The sequence below is a fragment of the Orycteropus afer genome, unplaced genomic scaffold, assembly GCF_000298275.1.
Source record: "Orycteropus afer afer isolate SDZICR_OR568_19922 unplaced genomic scaffold, OryAfe1.0 scaffold00147, whole genome shotgun sequence".
Lineage (NCBI taxonomy): Eukaryota > Metazoa > Chordata > Mammalia > Tubulidentata > Orycteropodidae > Orycteropus > Orycteropus afer.
In genome coordinates, this window is record NW_006921734.1 from 6,727,279 (window position 1) to 6,740,377 (window position 13,099).

Sequence of the window (13,099 nt, forward strand, 5' to 3'; positions counted from 1 at the left end):
TTGCCAAATGAAAAATTTACTATTCTCTGCTTCTTCCCACACTATCCATAAATATGCTGAGGCCGTTTATTTTGCCAGATGGATGGTTTTGAGACCCTGATGAAACTAGAGATGCCCTCATTTTATACTTCCCTCAAATTCTGCCACAAACCACACTTCTTAGGAGAAAAAAAAAAGTCGCCATGTAAGCATGTTTACCTTCAACTGACTAGGAAGTTGAAACTTGTCCATAAGTGATTACTCATCATTGTAGGCCTATAAAAGTAAAGGTACTTGTACGTGAAAAGGCAGCAGCCTCCAGGCATAACTATTCAAGATGCATCCGGGTGTCCTGGCTGCCTTTCTTGTCTTGAGCTGGACCCACTGTTGGTCCCTGCCCCTTCCTGATGATAGTGATGGTGATTTGTCTGAGGAGGACTTCCAGTTTGCAGAGGTAGAGTATCTTATCAGTCTCAGTGGTGTGGTACATTTCATAAATGCCCTTCTCTTTTAAAATATATTATTTGGTTTTCTTTCTCAGAACTACCTGAAATCATACTACAATCCCCAGAATCCTGCTGGAATCTTGAAGAAGACTGCAACAAGTTCTGTGGTTGATAGGCTCCGAGAAATGCAGTCTTTTTTTGGCTTAGAAGTGACTGGCAAACTTGATGATAACACCTTAGATATCATGAAAAAACCAAGATGTGGAGTCCCTGATGTGGGTGAATACAATGTTTTTCCTCGAACACTCAAATGGTCTAAAATGAATTTGACCTACAGGTAAATCATAGGCTGTCTTGAGTATTTGTTAGTTTTTTAAAATAGTATTAAACGTTAATTTTTATCACAAGATATTCCTAATGGTTAGAGTACGTATGGTCTCATTTTGTTAAGTAGGTCTTAAATATTTAACTGCAAGTTAAGTCCAGCAATAACTTTAATACTGTTGATGAAAATGACTCACAATACCTATTAGTGTTAAGTTAGCCTAGTATTATTTTTCAGTGGAAATCTTAAGATATTTCTTTTAGAAATGAAATCAAAATAGAAGTAAAAGTAGGCTTAAGAAAATTTACAAGTGTAGTACATAAATTTTATTTATGACAGCAGTGTGAAAGATGAAGAATTTCACTTTTTTTTTTTCTCTAGGAATTTTTAAAAAATGGAGATCACTAATTTATTTGGCTATATAAATATAATTACAAAATTTTGGTATACTAAATAAAATGAATCTGAATGTTTAAATTGTAAGATGCCAAATGGTCAGATATTGGAAGGTAGTTGAATTCATCACTGTGTAGTATCATAGGAGCCCATGGTAATTCAAATGCTTACCTTGACTGCTAACTAAAAGGTTGAAGGTTTGAATCCAACCAGAGAATCTTTGGAAGAAAGTCCTAGCAATCTACTAATCTGCTTCCAAAAAAATTAGCCACTGAAAACTCTATGGAGCATAGTTCTACTCTGACACTCATGGGACTGCCATAGATAAGAATCAGCTCAATGACAACTTATTTTTAATAGGAGCTCTGGTAGTATAGTGCCTAAGGCACTTGACTGCTAACCAGAAGGCTGGTGGTTCAAACCCACCAGCCTCTCCTCGGAAGGAAGATGGGGCAATCTACTTCCGTAGTGATACTGCCTTGAAAACCCAAGGAGGGGTCACTATGAGTTGGGTCCGACTCGATGGCACATAACAACAACAACAACAACAATATTTAATAAATTCTTTGAAATAATGAATCTCTAGTAGAACTTTTAAGACTATTGTATTTTGAGTTGAAAAGCAAGATTCCAGGAAAATATATTCAAAATAGCTTTCACCTTCCAAAAAAAGTAATTGTAACTTTCTTTATTGAATAGGATTGTGAATTATACCCCTGATCTGACTCATTCTGAAGTTGACAAGGCTTTCAGAAAAGCCTTCAAAGTTTGGTCTGATGTGACACCTTTGAATTTTACCAGACTTCACAATGGTACTGCTGATATCATGATCTCTTTTGGAACTAAAGGTAATAAAGCACAACCATTTTTGAAACCTTTTTATATTTTCATCCTTAATTACGTTTATTCTTTTATTCTATTTTATAGTTATACATTACTCTTTACAGTATTCAACAAATCTCAACAAGCACTACTAGGTATGATCAGATTCCTAATTCTTGCTTTGTGTTTAGAGCATGGTGACTTCTACCCATTTGATGGACCTTCTGGTCTGCTGGCTCATGCTTTTCCTCCTGGGCCAAATTTTGGAGGAGATGCCCATTTTGATGATGATGAAACCTGGACAAGCAGTTCCAAAGGTAATACTTCTTATAAAGCTATAAGTCATGAGTTATGAGATTATATTAGATAATGAACACTCTGGTAAGAAATTAGGTAGCTTACAAACAAGTTGTATTTGGTACATGATTACAGCTTCTAAAAAATAAATAAAATCTGTTTGATATTTAAGAATATAGTATCTCTAAAAGTGATCAATGTGAAATATGAAAAATGAGCACAAATTTACATAATTTTTCATGGTAGCTTAAAGGGTATTAATCTTGAAATAGGGTCAAATGTCTTGTTGGTCAACCTAAGTATTATAACTGTGGATTACTTTTCGACATATTGGGGAAGTATGGTGTATTATAAATCTCTATCTAAAAACTATTACTTCTGGATCTGTAGGTCATAGATAAGTTACAGGTGGATTGAGATAGTTTTCTCATTGGTAGAAATATTAATGACACAACCTCAGTCAAATCTTTATCCCATTATCTGAGTTATTTGTTTCAGATTTATCTATATCATTTATTTCATAAACACCATTTGACAAATCAGGGTAGTTTCTTACTCCAAACAACAAGAGACACACCAGATGAAGGTTATGGAAAAGCAAAATGAAACTGAATGTTGAGTGAATTCAGCTAGTAAGTCAATCTTCAAGGCTCAAAAGAACTAGGATTGTTAATTTAGGAAGAAAAAGTTTTCCACTTTTGACAGTATGCAGTCTTTCCTTTTTTGTATTGCTCATTTTAGTGGAAAAGATTTGTGTTTTCCTTCTCTGACAGGTTTTCACCTTACACAGTTCCAGCTTTCACAGGTTTTACTGTATGTTTTCTTAGTGCATAGACAATGATGGCAAAGGGCACTTGAGGTCAAACTGAAACCACTGGCTCCAGCATTGATGTGTTCTAAGCAAGAGTAACAGAAATCTCTATTGTCTTATTCATCTTATTTGTCTTTTCACCTTTTATTATCTTTCTTTCTCACTTAAATGTCAGTGTTAGGAGGCTAAAAATTGGCACAACACATGAGTAGAAGAAACAATTAATTACAGTGGCATAATGGTCGTCCCGAGTAATGCTGACCAATCATATCCAGAGTTTCATTTTTTCTGGATTCTAAACTAGAGATATTTTGGAAAGAATCACCCAGGTGGAATTTGCTTCCTAGTGACTATTTAGTACATCCTCCCACATGTGGTCATTATCTCTTTGGATGCTGGCTTCTGTTTGCATGATATATTAGACAGCACCCTAGCTATGTACTACTTATATGATTTTCTCCACTCCTTAGTAAGGTGATCACTGACAATTTTTCTTACTTGACTTTGAGAAAGCAAAGAGCAAATCAGAATTACTAGTGTCTTAATAGTAGAGAGCAAATCATTATTACTACTGTTTTCACAGTAAATCTCTATTTACTAAACTAAAATTTTCTAAAAACTATTTGAGAGCTATCTGTTGACATTTTAATTGTGTTGTTGTTGTTGTTGCTATGTGCCGTCGAGTTGGTCCCGACTCATAGCGACCCCTCCTTGGGTTTCTGAGACGGTGTCATTACGGAACCATCCTTCTGATGAGTGGCTGGTGGGTTTGAACCGCCAGCCTTCTGGTTAGCAGTCAAGTGCCTTTAGGCACTACACTACCAGAACAGGTACAATTAAAGAGAGTACTAAATTATTTATAAGGATTTAAATCAATAGTTTGAATCTTCCTTTAAGCAACTAAATATTAATTTTAAAATATGGGTAAGAGAGCCAAGAAAGAGAAAGGGTGACAAGCCAAATAGATGAGAAAGATGGTACTTCTTTCTATTAACTCATCATTAGAGTATATTGCTTTCTCATTGTTTCTTTTCTTTTTCTTTCTTTCTTATTATTTTTTCTTAATAGGCTACAACTTGTTCCTAGTTGCTGCCCATGAGTTTGGCCACTCCTTAGGTCTTGATCACTCCAAGGACCCAGGAGCACTCATGTTTCCCATCTACACCTACACTGGCAAAAGTCACTTTGTTCTGCCTGATGATGATGTTCAAGGGATCCAGACTCTCTATGGTAACTCTCAATTTATCAGTTTAAAAACAGCATAGATACATAAGTTTATTTTCTAAATTACTGGTCAATTTACTGTTGCCAATAATGCTATCCTGGTTTTGCCACTAAAACCTAGGTAAACAGACTTATTTTTCCCTTCCAAGGCAAACAACTTACTCAAGAAGAAAATATTTCATTCTTCAAAGTTGTTGCAAAATACAATTCCTTATTATATATTGCAATTTATAATCTGATATATCCAACATACATTTGATAACCTCAAAACACCTCTGAGATAAGAAAGGAAAATTTTTGTTTCCCCCTTTAATCAATAAGGACATTAAGCCCCAAAGAGGCTAGTATCACTAGTTCCACTAGTCACACAACAAGAGTTCCTGGCTGGTTCAAACAGTTAAGTACTGGGCGACTGACCTAAAGGTTAGTGGTTCAAATCTCGCAGAGGTGCCTCTGAAGAATGGCCTGATGATCTGTTTCTGAAAGGTTACAACCATGACACCCTATGGAATGTGGTTCTACTCTAAAGCATACAGGCTTGAGTGACATGAGTTGGAACTGACTTGAGGACAACTGGGTTTTTTGGTTAGTTGCACAACTGATGGTCAAAGTGAGATCTTAATCAGCTTTAATAAATCCTGAATACTCTTTCAGGGAGCTCTCAAGCAGTCCAATTTGCCTTAGTAGAAACTGCTCAAGTGGTCTGTGGTCTGTGACAGCTTTTAGCCAACACCTACAGTGACTATTTTAAAAATGTCTGTTTTTTAAAAAATCTGTTTTTTTTCCCAAATTTTCAAAAAATATTTACAAAATAATTTAATCTCAACCCAAACAGGGAAGAGTGTCTGCCATCAATAGATTTAAAGCTACAGTGCACACTTCATTGACGTAAAAAATGCTGGAGTATGTAGCTCAGAAAATATATTCATGCCACCTCAAAATCCCCAACAATCATTATAGCAGCTAGTGTAGGTAGTGATATGAACTTAATGATAGCAAAGGAAATTTGTCAATTTATTTTGCAATTCTTATTATTTTTATAGTATTGTGACCAAGAGGCTGATAATAGAACTTTATGTAAACTGGTAGAAAATTTACAAATATGTGGCAAGTCATATCATAGTTGCTGAAACCTGGCTTGTGACTGAGATGCAGCTGCATTGTGGCAAACTGAGGAAGCAATGTTAGCCAAGGTTGACAGCTGGAAAAATAGGAAAAAGAAGGGGTAGAGGTAAGGGCTCCTATGGGATGATGAACCTTCAGAAATGGCTAGAAGGAGAATATATTTTTCATGCAGCCTGCCAATAAATTATGCAAATTCTGGGGAAATATTTTTCAGTATCTTTTGCTTTTTTCTTCTATCATTAATCTCCAAAACTCTAAATTTGTAGTTAAGATGAATCAAGAGGTCCTGAAGAAGGAAATGAAAAAGAAAAGGATAAACCCCATCTGTAAGACCTTGCTAACCCTTTATGAAGGAAGTAGGAGTCCTGGGTATTGGTACTGTTATATATGAGTCTCAGGGCTTACTACCTATATGCAGAGAACCTTCTGCTATTCTCTGTTAGAATCAGCCTGTTGTGCTGAGACCAGTGTCATTAGTAAAGTCATCATCATTAACTTCTTTTATTCATTCATTGCTTCAGGTCCAGGAGATGAAGACCCCAACCCTAAACATCCCAAAACTCCAGACAAATGTGATCCCTCCTTATCCCTTGATGCCATTACCAGCCTCCGAGGAGAAATGATGATCTTTAAAGACAGGTACACTTGGGATTCTTTCATAAAACCTATATGTGAAAAACATTGTGGAATTGTGTCTGCAAATTGCCAAAACATCTGGTCAAACTGGTAAAGACGAAGTTAAAAGTAAAAATAATAAATCTTTAGGCAGTTAATTCACATATTTTAGATCAAATAAATGATGAATGAATGTTTTTCTTTTCAGTGGATTATTTTGACATTTCGCACCTTTTTGTCTGTTTTAACATCTTTGGTTATAGATCTTTTTTAAAAAAAATTGACCAAGTAAATCTAGAAATGCAAATTATGTAAGAGAAGTAAGTAAATATAGAAAGGAATTGCCATATCATAAACTGCTACTCATAATACTCACCTTAATTCCTTTTGGAATAGAAAAACTTTGATTTTAGAAACATACGTTAGAATTTGAGAAGAGAATCCTTTTGTAAACCTGGAGCTATAGGCAATGAAAAATTAAGTACTTTACTTCTACATTTTTCTAATATGCATATTCGTTCAGTCATAAATTAATTGCCCCGTCTGTGGTACAGTAGCATTCCTATCTTCTCTAACATAGCTCTAAGTACATTGTACTCCAGGTGCTCTCTCTGTGTCAGTTTCTCCAAGCCATAAGTCGGGGAAAACATTATTTGTGTAACTCATGCTTTATTTCCAGAGCCCAACATAGTACCTGGCATTTTTGGTTGCCACATGTAAGATATGCAAAACTGAACAAAGCATGGTCTCAACCCACAAAGGACTTAGAGCCTTCACAAAGCCTCTATGATATTTTGAACTTTAATACCTTAGGCTAGAATTAAGATAGCAACAACTTGTAATTGACACTTAAAAGGGAATGTATTTTTATTCCCCTCTTCATCCAACAAACAAACAAACCTCACTGGTCAAGTCTACTCGACTCATACTGACCCTTCCTTGGGTTTCCTAGGTCGTCTGGTGGCGTAGTGCCTAAGGCTTTTGACTGCTAACCAGAAGGCTGGCAGTTCAAACCCACCAGCCACTCCTGGGAAGGAAGGTTGGACGATCTACTTCCATAATGATACTGCCTGGGAAACCCAAGGAGGGGTCGCTATGAGTCAGGTCCAACTCAAGGGCACATAACAACAACATCACTACGGAAGTAGATTGCCCAATCTTCCTTCTGAGGAGTGGCTGGTGTGTTTGAACTGCCAGCCTTCTGGTCAGCAGTCAAATTCCTTCGACACTACACCACCAGAGTTCCCTTCATAGATGATAGGAAATGTTTTTAACTATCTGCAATGACAGGAAGATAGAGTGTTAGAACTGCCAGCCTTCTGGTCAGCAGTCAAATTCCTTCGACACTACACCACCAGAGTTCCCTTCATAGATGATAGGAAATGTTTTTAACTATCTGCAATGACAGGAAGATAGAGTGTTACAGAGGTAGAAATATCCCATGGAAAAATATGTATTTTCACTCTCTATGAACTTTGTATTCCACTTTGTCGTTAGATTCTTCTGGCGCCTGCATCCTCAGCAGGTTGAACCTGAGCTGTTTCTAACAAAATCATTTTGGCCAGAACTTCCCAACCGTGTTGATGCTGCATACGAGCATCCTTCTCATGACCTCATCTTCATCTTTAGAGGTAAGCCTTCTTTTCTAGCCCTGCACCATATGTAATACAATTTTTCTTTACCTATTTATATTTATAGTTCATATATATTTTTATATTCTTCTTGTTTCCTTGGCATAAAATCATGAAAAGTTTTTCACATTGCTTTTGTCTTCATGATTATAACTCACAATGACTATATAACATTCTAGGAGCTCTGGTAGCATAGTGCCTAAGGCACTTGACTGCTAACCAGAAGGCTGGTGGTTCAAACCCACCCGCCACTCTTTGGAAGGAAGGTTGGGCAATCTACTTCCATAGTGATATCGCCTCAGAAACCCAAGGAGGGGTCACTATGAGTTGGGTCCGACTAGATGGCACATAACAGCAACAACAACAATATAACATTCTACTGATGTTAATGTGTTTGTAGTGTTTGACTATGATAATTAATATTTTAATGAAGTTATTTTTAGATGAAGAAATAAGAAATTTCTGGCAAGTGCAAAATTTTAATTTTCAATCTAATTTGCTGTTCCTACTGTGTTGTGTATTCATGTAGAAAGTTTAATATATTTTTTCACCCAGCTCCAAACTAAATACTCAGAGACAATAAATTGCCAAATTCATTATGATGTTTGGATGGCTGTTCTCATAAATAAGAAATTAGGATTTTTAAAAGACTTAAACTCTTATTTCAAGAGTGCTCATATTTTGTGTTGCATAAACATGGTAATTACAAACACTGAAGGCTTTATTTCTAAATATACGATTCTTTCTTTGTTTAAGCAAATATCTACATACATGAATTCTAATAGATTCCCTTGGAAAATAAAATTGTTCTTTTACTTATTTCAGGAAGAAAATTTTGGGCTCTCAATGGTTATGATATTTTGGAAGGTTATCCCAAAAAAATATCTGAACTGGGATTTCCAAAAGAAGTTAAAAAGATAAGTGCAGCTGTTCACTTTGAGAATACAGGCAAGACTCTCTTCTTCTCAGAAAACCAAGTCTGGAGGTATGGCAGCCATATTTACTGATTCACATTGTGTCATAGAGGCAAAGTTAGTCTCTAACACCTCTCTCTACTACAAATGATCATCTTATGCATTATTTTAAATGTCAAATCAATCATTCATTTCTGTGTGCCAGCTACTTCAGACAGCCCTGTAGATGGGTATTTAAAAATCTTAAGCCCTCTTAAAACACACATATACACAGCCATTTTTTTCTTACTCAGTTTTTAGTTGTGGCTCATTCATGACAAAACTCTCTCTTTTACTTTGCCAACTTCATTCTTTCTTATCTTTCTCCTGGATTCCCTTTCTTGTCATCCTCTCCTAATTCACCTGTTGGTCCATCTTCTCTGGTCAAAGAAAATGGCAGAATACAAGAAATGACTGATTCCTAGGAGACCATCATTTCTACAGAGTTGTGTGATCCTCTGAGGGATATTGATCAGGAAGCTGCTAGGCCAGCAGTTTGTGAAGTCAGCCTCATTCTGAAGGGCAAGTGCAGCTGGAATATCCAAAACTAAAGTAGAGCTTAAGGCAATATTGACGTTAGTAACATTTAAGAACCCAGATACATGTCTATCTTTGGATATGGGAATATGCCAATGGGTACCGATACCTGCAATGTTTACAATGGATGCTTTATCCCATGTCTACACACACACACACACACACACACACACACCGGAGCATCATCTTTGCCTTTTGACTTATTTATTTCTGATGATGACATTCATGACCGTAAACATTACTGACAGGTGACCTTCCCAGTCCCTACACCCCCATGTGAAATCTATGGTCCAATTAAGATGAATTGCTTACCATATCTCACATACTTCGTGCTTTTACTCCCCTATACCTTCCTTAGCTAATTTTCTTTACTTGAAAAATCTTTATCTACATCTCTACTTCTTTAAATTCTACTTGTTGCTTAACTCAATTTGAAATACTATTTCACCTGCAAAGCCTTTTCTGGTCACCTCATCCAGAGGTTACTTCCTTTTCCCCTGTACTCAGACGACATTTCATGTTTACTCTTTCTTGATGCTTAGCTTCTATTGCCTGGTGTTACAATTATGTGTGTGCATGTTTGTGCTTTCTTTATAGTACAGTAACTATTACCTTTTACCTACTGGAACAAAACTGTCATTAGTAACAGTAGTACATTATGGGAACCTGTTCTTTTAAGTTATTTCAAAATGTTTTTGGTTGGCCAGGGTGTAGGTATAGTCAGAGGAGGAGGAGTATGGAATATGAACCTTTAGATTCTCCATATCCCCTATAATTTTAAGTACAGAAATTAAATCTTATTTCCATTTCTGAACTTAGCAAGTTGCCTTACACGTAGTAGGTGATTGGTAGATAATTGTTCAATGAGTAAATATTTAGTGTCTAAAAACACTTTTAAAATGATATGATTTTTAAGATAAATATAATTTTTTAAATGAGATAAGCTTGTAAATCACTTTACAAAGATAGCCTCTGTGTAAGGCAACAAATATTCATCAATGGTCCACTATACATTTAGTGTTATAATTCATAATTTGAAAAAGCTACCATTAAAAAAAAATGGGCTTAAATTCTTAAAATCCTAGTCAGTTTTGAAAGGTGCCAGTACAGTCACTATCATTTCTAAGGAAATTTGTAAGTAATCTAACCTACTTAAAAATTTCTTTTTCTTATTAAATAGTTATGATGATACTAACCACATTATGGATAAAGACTACCCTAGACTAATAGAAGAGGACTTCCCAGGAATTGGTGATAAAGTAGATGCCGTCTACGAGAAAAATGGTAACTAATTTCATTGCATTAATTTAATGGAGGGCTTTTGTAGCTCCTCAAAATTCTTTCTCTTATAAAAGATTTCTACACAAGGCTTAGATATGCCAATAATTGTATGCCAGTTAAAGAAGAAATAATTCTTGCATGATTCTTACACAAAAAGAAAACAAAAAATAACGTACTTAGGATAAATGACAATTTGACTAAACGATCGCTAATTGTATTAATAAAAGAATGCTAAAACTTAAGCACTACCTTAAACTATGCTTAAACATACTAAGATGCAAAGAGTATTGGCAGAAATCAAATTGAAGATGGAGTGAGCATTGATTTATATATAAAGAGATGCAATTGTCATAATTGTGTAATGATTTTCTGCTTTAATTGTGAAAAGAGGAATTATCCCTAACCTACAACAAAATACACTGACATTAGTAATTGAAGCTTTAAAATTGGAACTCATGGCAAGAGAACAATTAGTTCTAGGTGAAAATTTATGGGACCTAGTATAGTGGCTAAGACACTTGCCTGCTAACCAGATGGCTGGCGGTTCAAACCCACCAGCCACTCCTCGGAAGGAAGGTTGGGCAATCCTACTTCCGTAGTGATACTGCCTCGGAAACCCAAGAAGGGGTCGCTATGAGTCGGGGCCGACTCGACGGCACATAACAACAACAACAGGAACTTTTATAAGACAAAAGTTAGAATTTCTTTTTTAAAGTGGCAGCTAATAGATTGTACCTTTAATATTAGCAGGAGTAAACTTTATTAATTCCAAACTCTAAAATTTTCTTTATTGTCTTTTTTCCTAGGTTATATATATTTTTTCAATGGACACATACAGTTTGAATACAGCATCTGGAGTAATCGCATTGTTCGCGTCATGCCAACAAATTCTTTACTGTGGTGTTAAATGTCTTTTGAAAATTGTTATTTAAATCCTGGAGAACATTTTGAAAAATACTTCCAGAAGTATTGGGTATGGGGACATAGGCAGATATCAGGAGAAAGCTTAGTTCTGTGAACAAGCTTCTATAAGTTATCTTTGAATATGTAATATCTATATGGCTATGTGTGGCTGGATCCATACTGAAGAATTTTAAAGTAATGAAACTTATTACCTTTAAGGATCGATCACCTGATTCTTGTGCTGTAACAGTTAGCACTATTTCCCACTCCAAAAATGAGATGTGTAGTCTACCAAAAAGAGTTAAGATACTTATTAAATATATTTATAATGAAACTTTGCTAAGACATAAAAGTAAATCAAATTTATGTAATTAACAAATTGTCTTACTAAAAAATATAAAATAGTATGAAAATTGATTTTTAAAGAACATATGGTAGCCATATATTAAAAAAATGATAAAAGGAAAAATATCTGTAATAACTACATTGCAGATAATTTTCAAGAGAAATGAATGATTTGGTTTCCAAAACAAGAATATTTGGATGTTCACACCCTTATCCAGACATGAAAAGAAATATCAAAGCCACTAAGGATAGGAGGCCACGACTAATGATGAGGAGGATAGACTTGGCCTTTGGATTCTGTTTAATTTTTACTTTCAACAGTGACTGAAGGGCTGGTCTCAAATAAGACAAACATCTCTTTGCATATTTATAGAAAATAAAGGAGTATTTTAAATTTTATTAAAATATTCCAGCTGTCAAAAAGTAAAGTATTAAAATTGTTACCAAAATATTCTAAGGCCACATATCACTATATAAATCATTTGATTACTTAAGGCTGAAAGAATTACTGTAACCCTATTTTATCTAGATAATTCTTTTAATTGTTCAGTTTGCCTTGAATATATAGGTTATTTGTGGAGCACATGTATACCGGAGAATAAAATATATCTCATAAATTAGAAGTATATAAAACAGACACACTCAAAATAAAGGAAACAGTACTAGATAGTGATCTAGTAGAGGATTTTACTAGCACAGCGCCTCACACTTGGTAAAGAGATCAGTAAATAGTTATTGAACGTATGAATGGTCATCGAGAGAAGGACCATTGAGCTGAGAGATCTTGTTTATGAAAACTCAGGCAAAGAAAAAGAAAGTTTGTCATTTTGCAAAATGTGTTAGGAAGTGTTTATATTGTTTATAATAAAATGATATTTTCAACACACGTTGTTATGAAGTATATTTTCTGTTGGGGGCAGTGGTGTCTCAATGGTAGAATTATTGCCTTCCATGTGGGACACCTAGGTGTGAGTCTTAGCCAAAGCACATCAAGCATAGCCACCATCTGTTAATGGAGGCTTGGGTGTTGCTAGGTTACAGAAGAGTTTCCAGACAAAGACAGACTAGAAAGAAAGCCCTAGAAATCTACTTCTGAAAAATTAGCCAGTGAAGACCCTTTTGATCCAACAGTCTGATCTTGTTGGGGATCAACTCTATGGCAATTAGCAACAAAAACATATCTTATCTTCTGTGTAATTTTAAGCTTTACTTACACAAAGAGGGTCTATTTAAATTATTTATTTTCCTTGACAAAATTTCTTGGTGAATGTAGCAAACTCACTGTTCTTTTTTTAAGAAGACTAACTGGAAATTTAAGGAGCTCTGGTAGCATAGTGGCTAAGACACTTGCCTGCTAACCAGACGGCTGGCGGTTCAAATCCACCAGCCACTCCTCGGAAGGAAGGTTG

General features: G+C 35.4%; 1 protein-coding gene across 1 annotated transcript; it reads left to right on the top strand.

Annotated features, from left to right (window-relative positions):
• The first annotated feature begins 316 nt into the window (after positions 1–316).
• Positions 317–11,349, top strand: MMP13 (matrix metallopeptidase 13). The gene is made up of 10 exons (XM_007946004.2): positions 317–433; positions 521–762; positions 1,846–1,994; positions 2,160–2,285; positions 4,145–4,306; positions 5,947–6,064; positions 7,538–7,671; positions 8,497–8,656; positions 10,342–10,445; positions 11,249–11,349. Exons 1-10 carry the CDS (start codon positions 317–319, stop codon positions 11,347–11,349), a joined length of 1,413 nt encoding a protein of 470 aa, XP_007944195.1.
• Positions 11,350–13,099: the final 1,750 nt, after the last annotated feature.

What these genes read in the sequence shown, in the direction of transcription:
- MMP13 (XM_007946004.2), top strand. Translation starts at nt 317, where the DNA reads ATGCATCCGGGTGTCCTGGCTGCCTTTCTTGTCTTGAGCTGGACCCAC. An exon ending in GATCTCTTTTGGAACTAAAG is followed by an intron (nt 1,995 to 2,159) that starts GTAATAAAGCAC and finishes CTTTGTGTTTAG; the next exon opens with AGCATGGTGACTTCTACCCA. An exon ending in CTGGACAAGCAGTTCCAAAG is followed by an intron (nt 2,286 to 4,144) that starts GTAATACTTCTT and finishes TTTTCTTAATAG; the next exon opens with GCTACAACTTGTTCCTAGTT.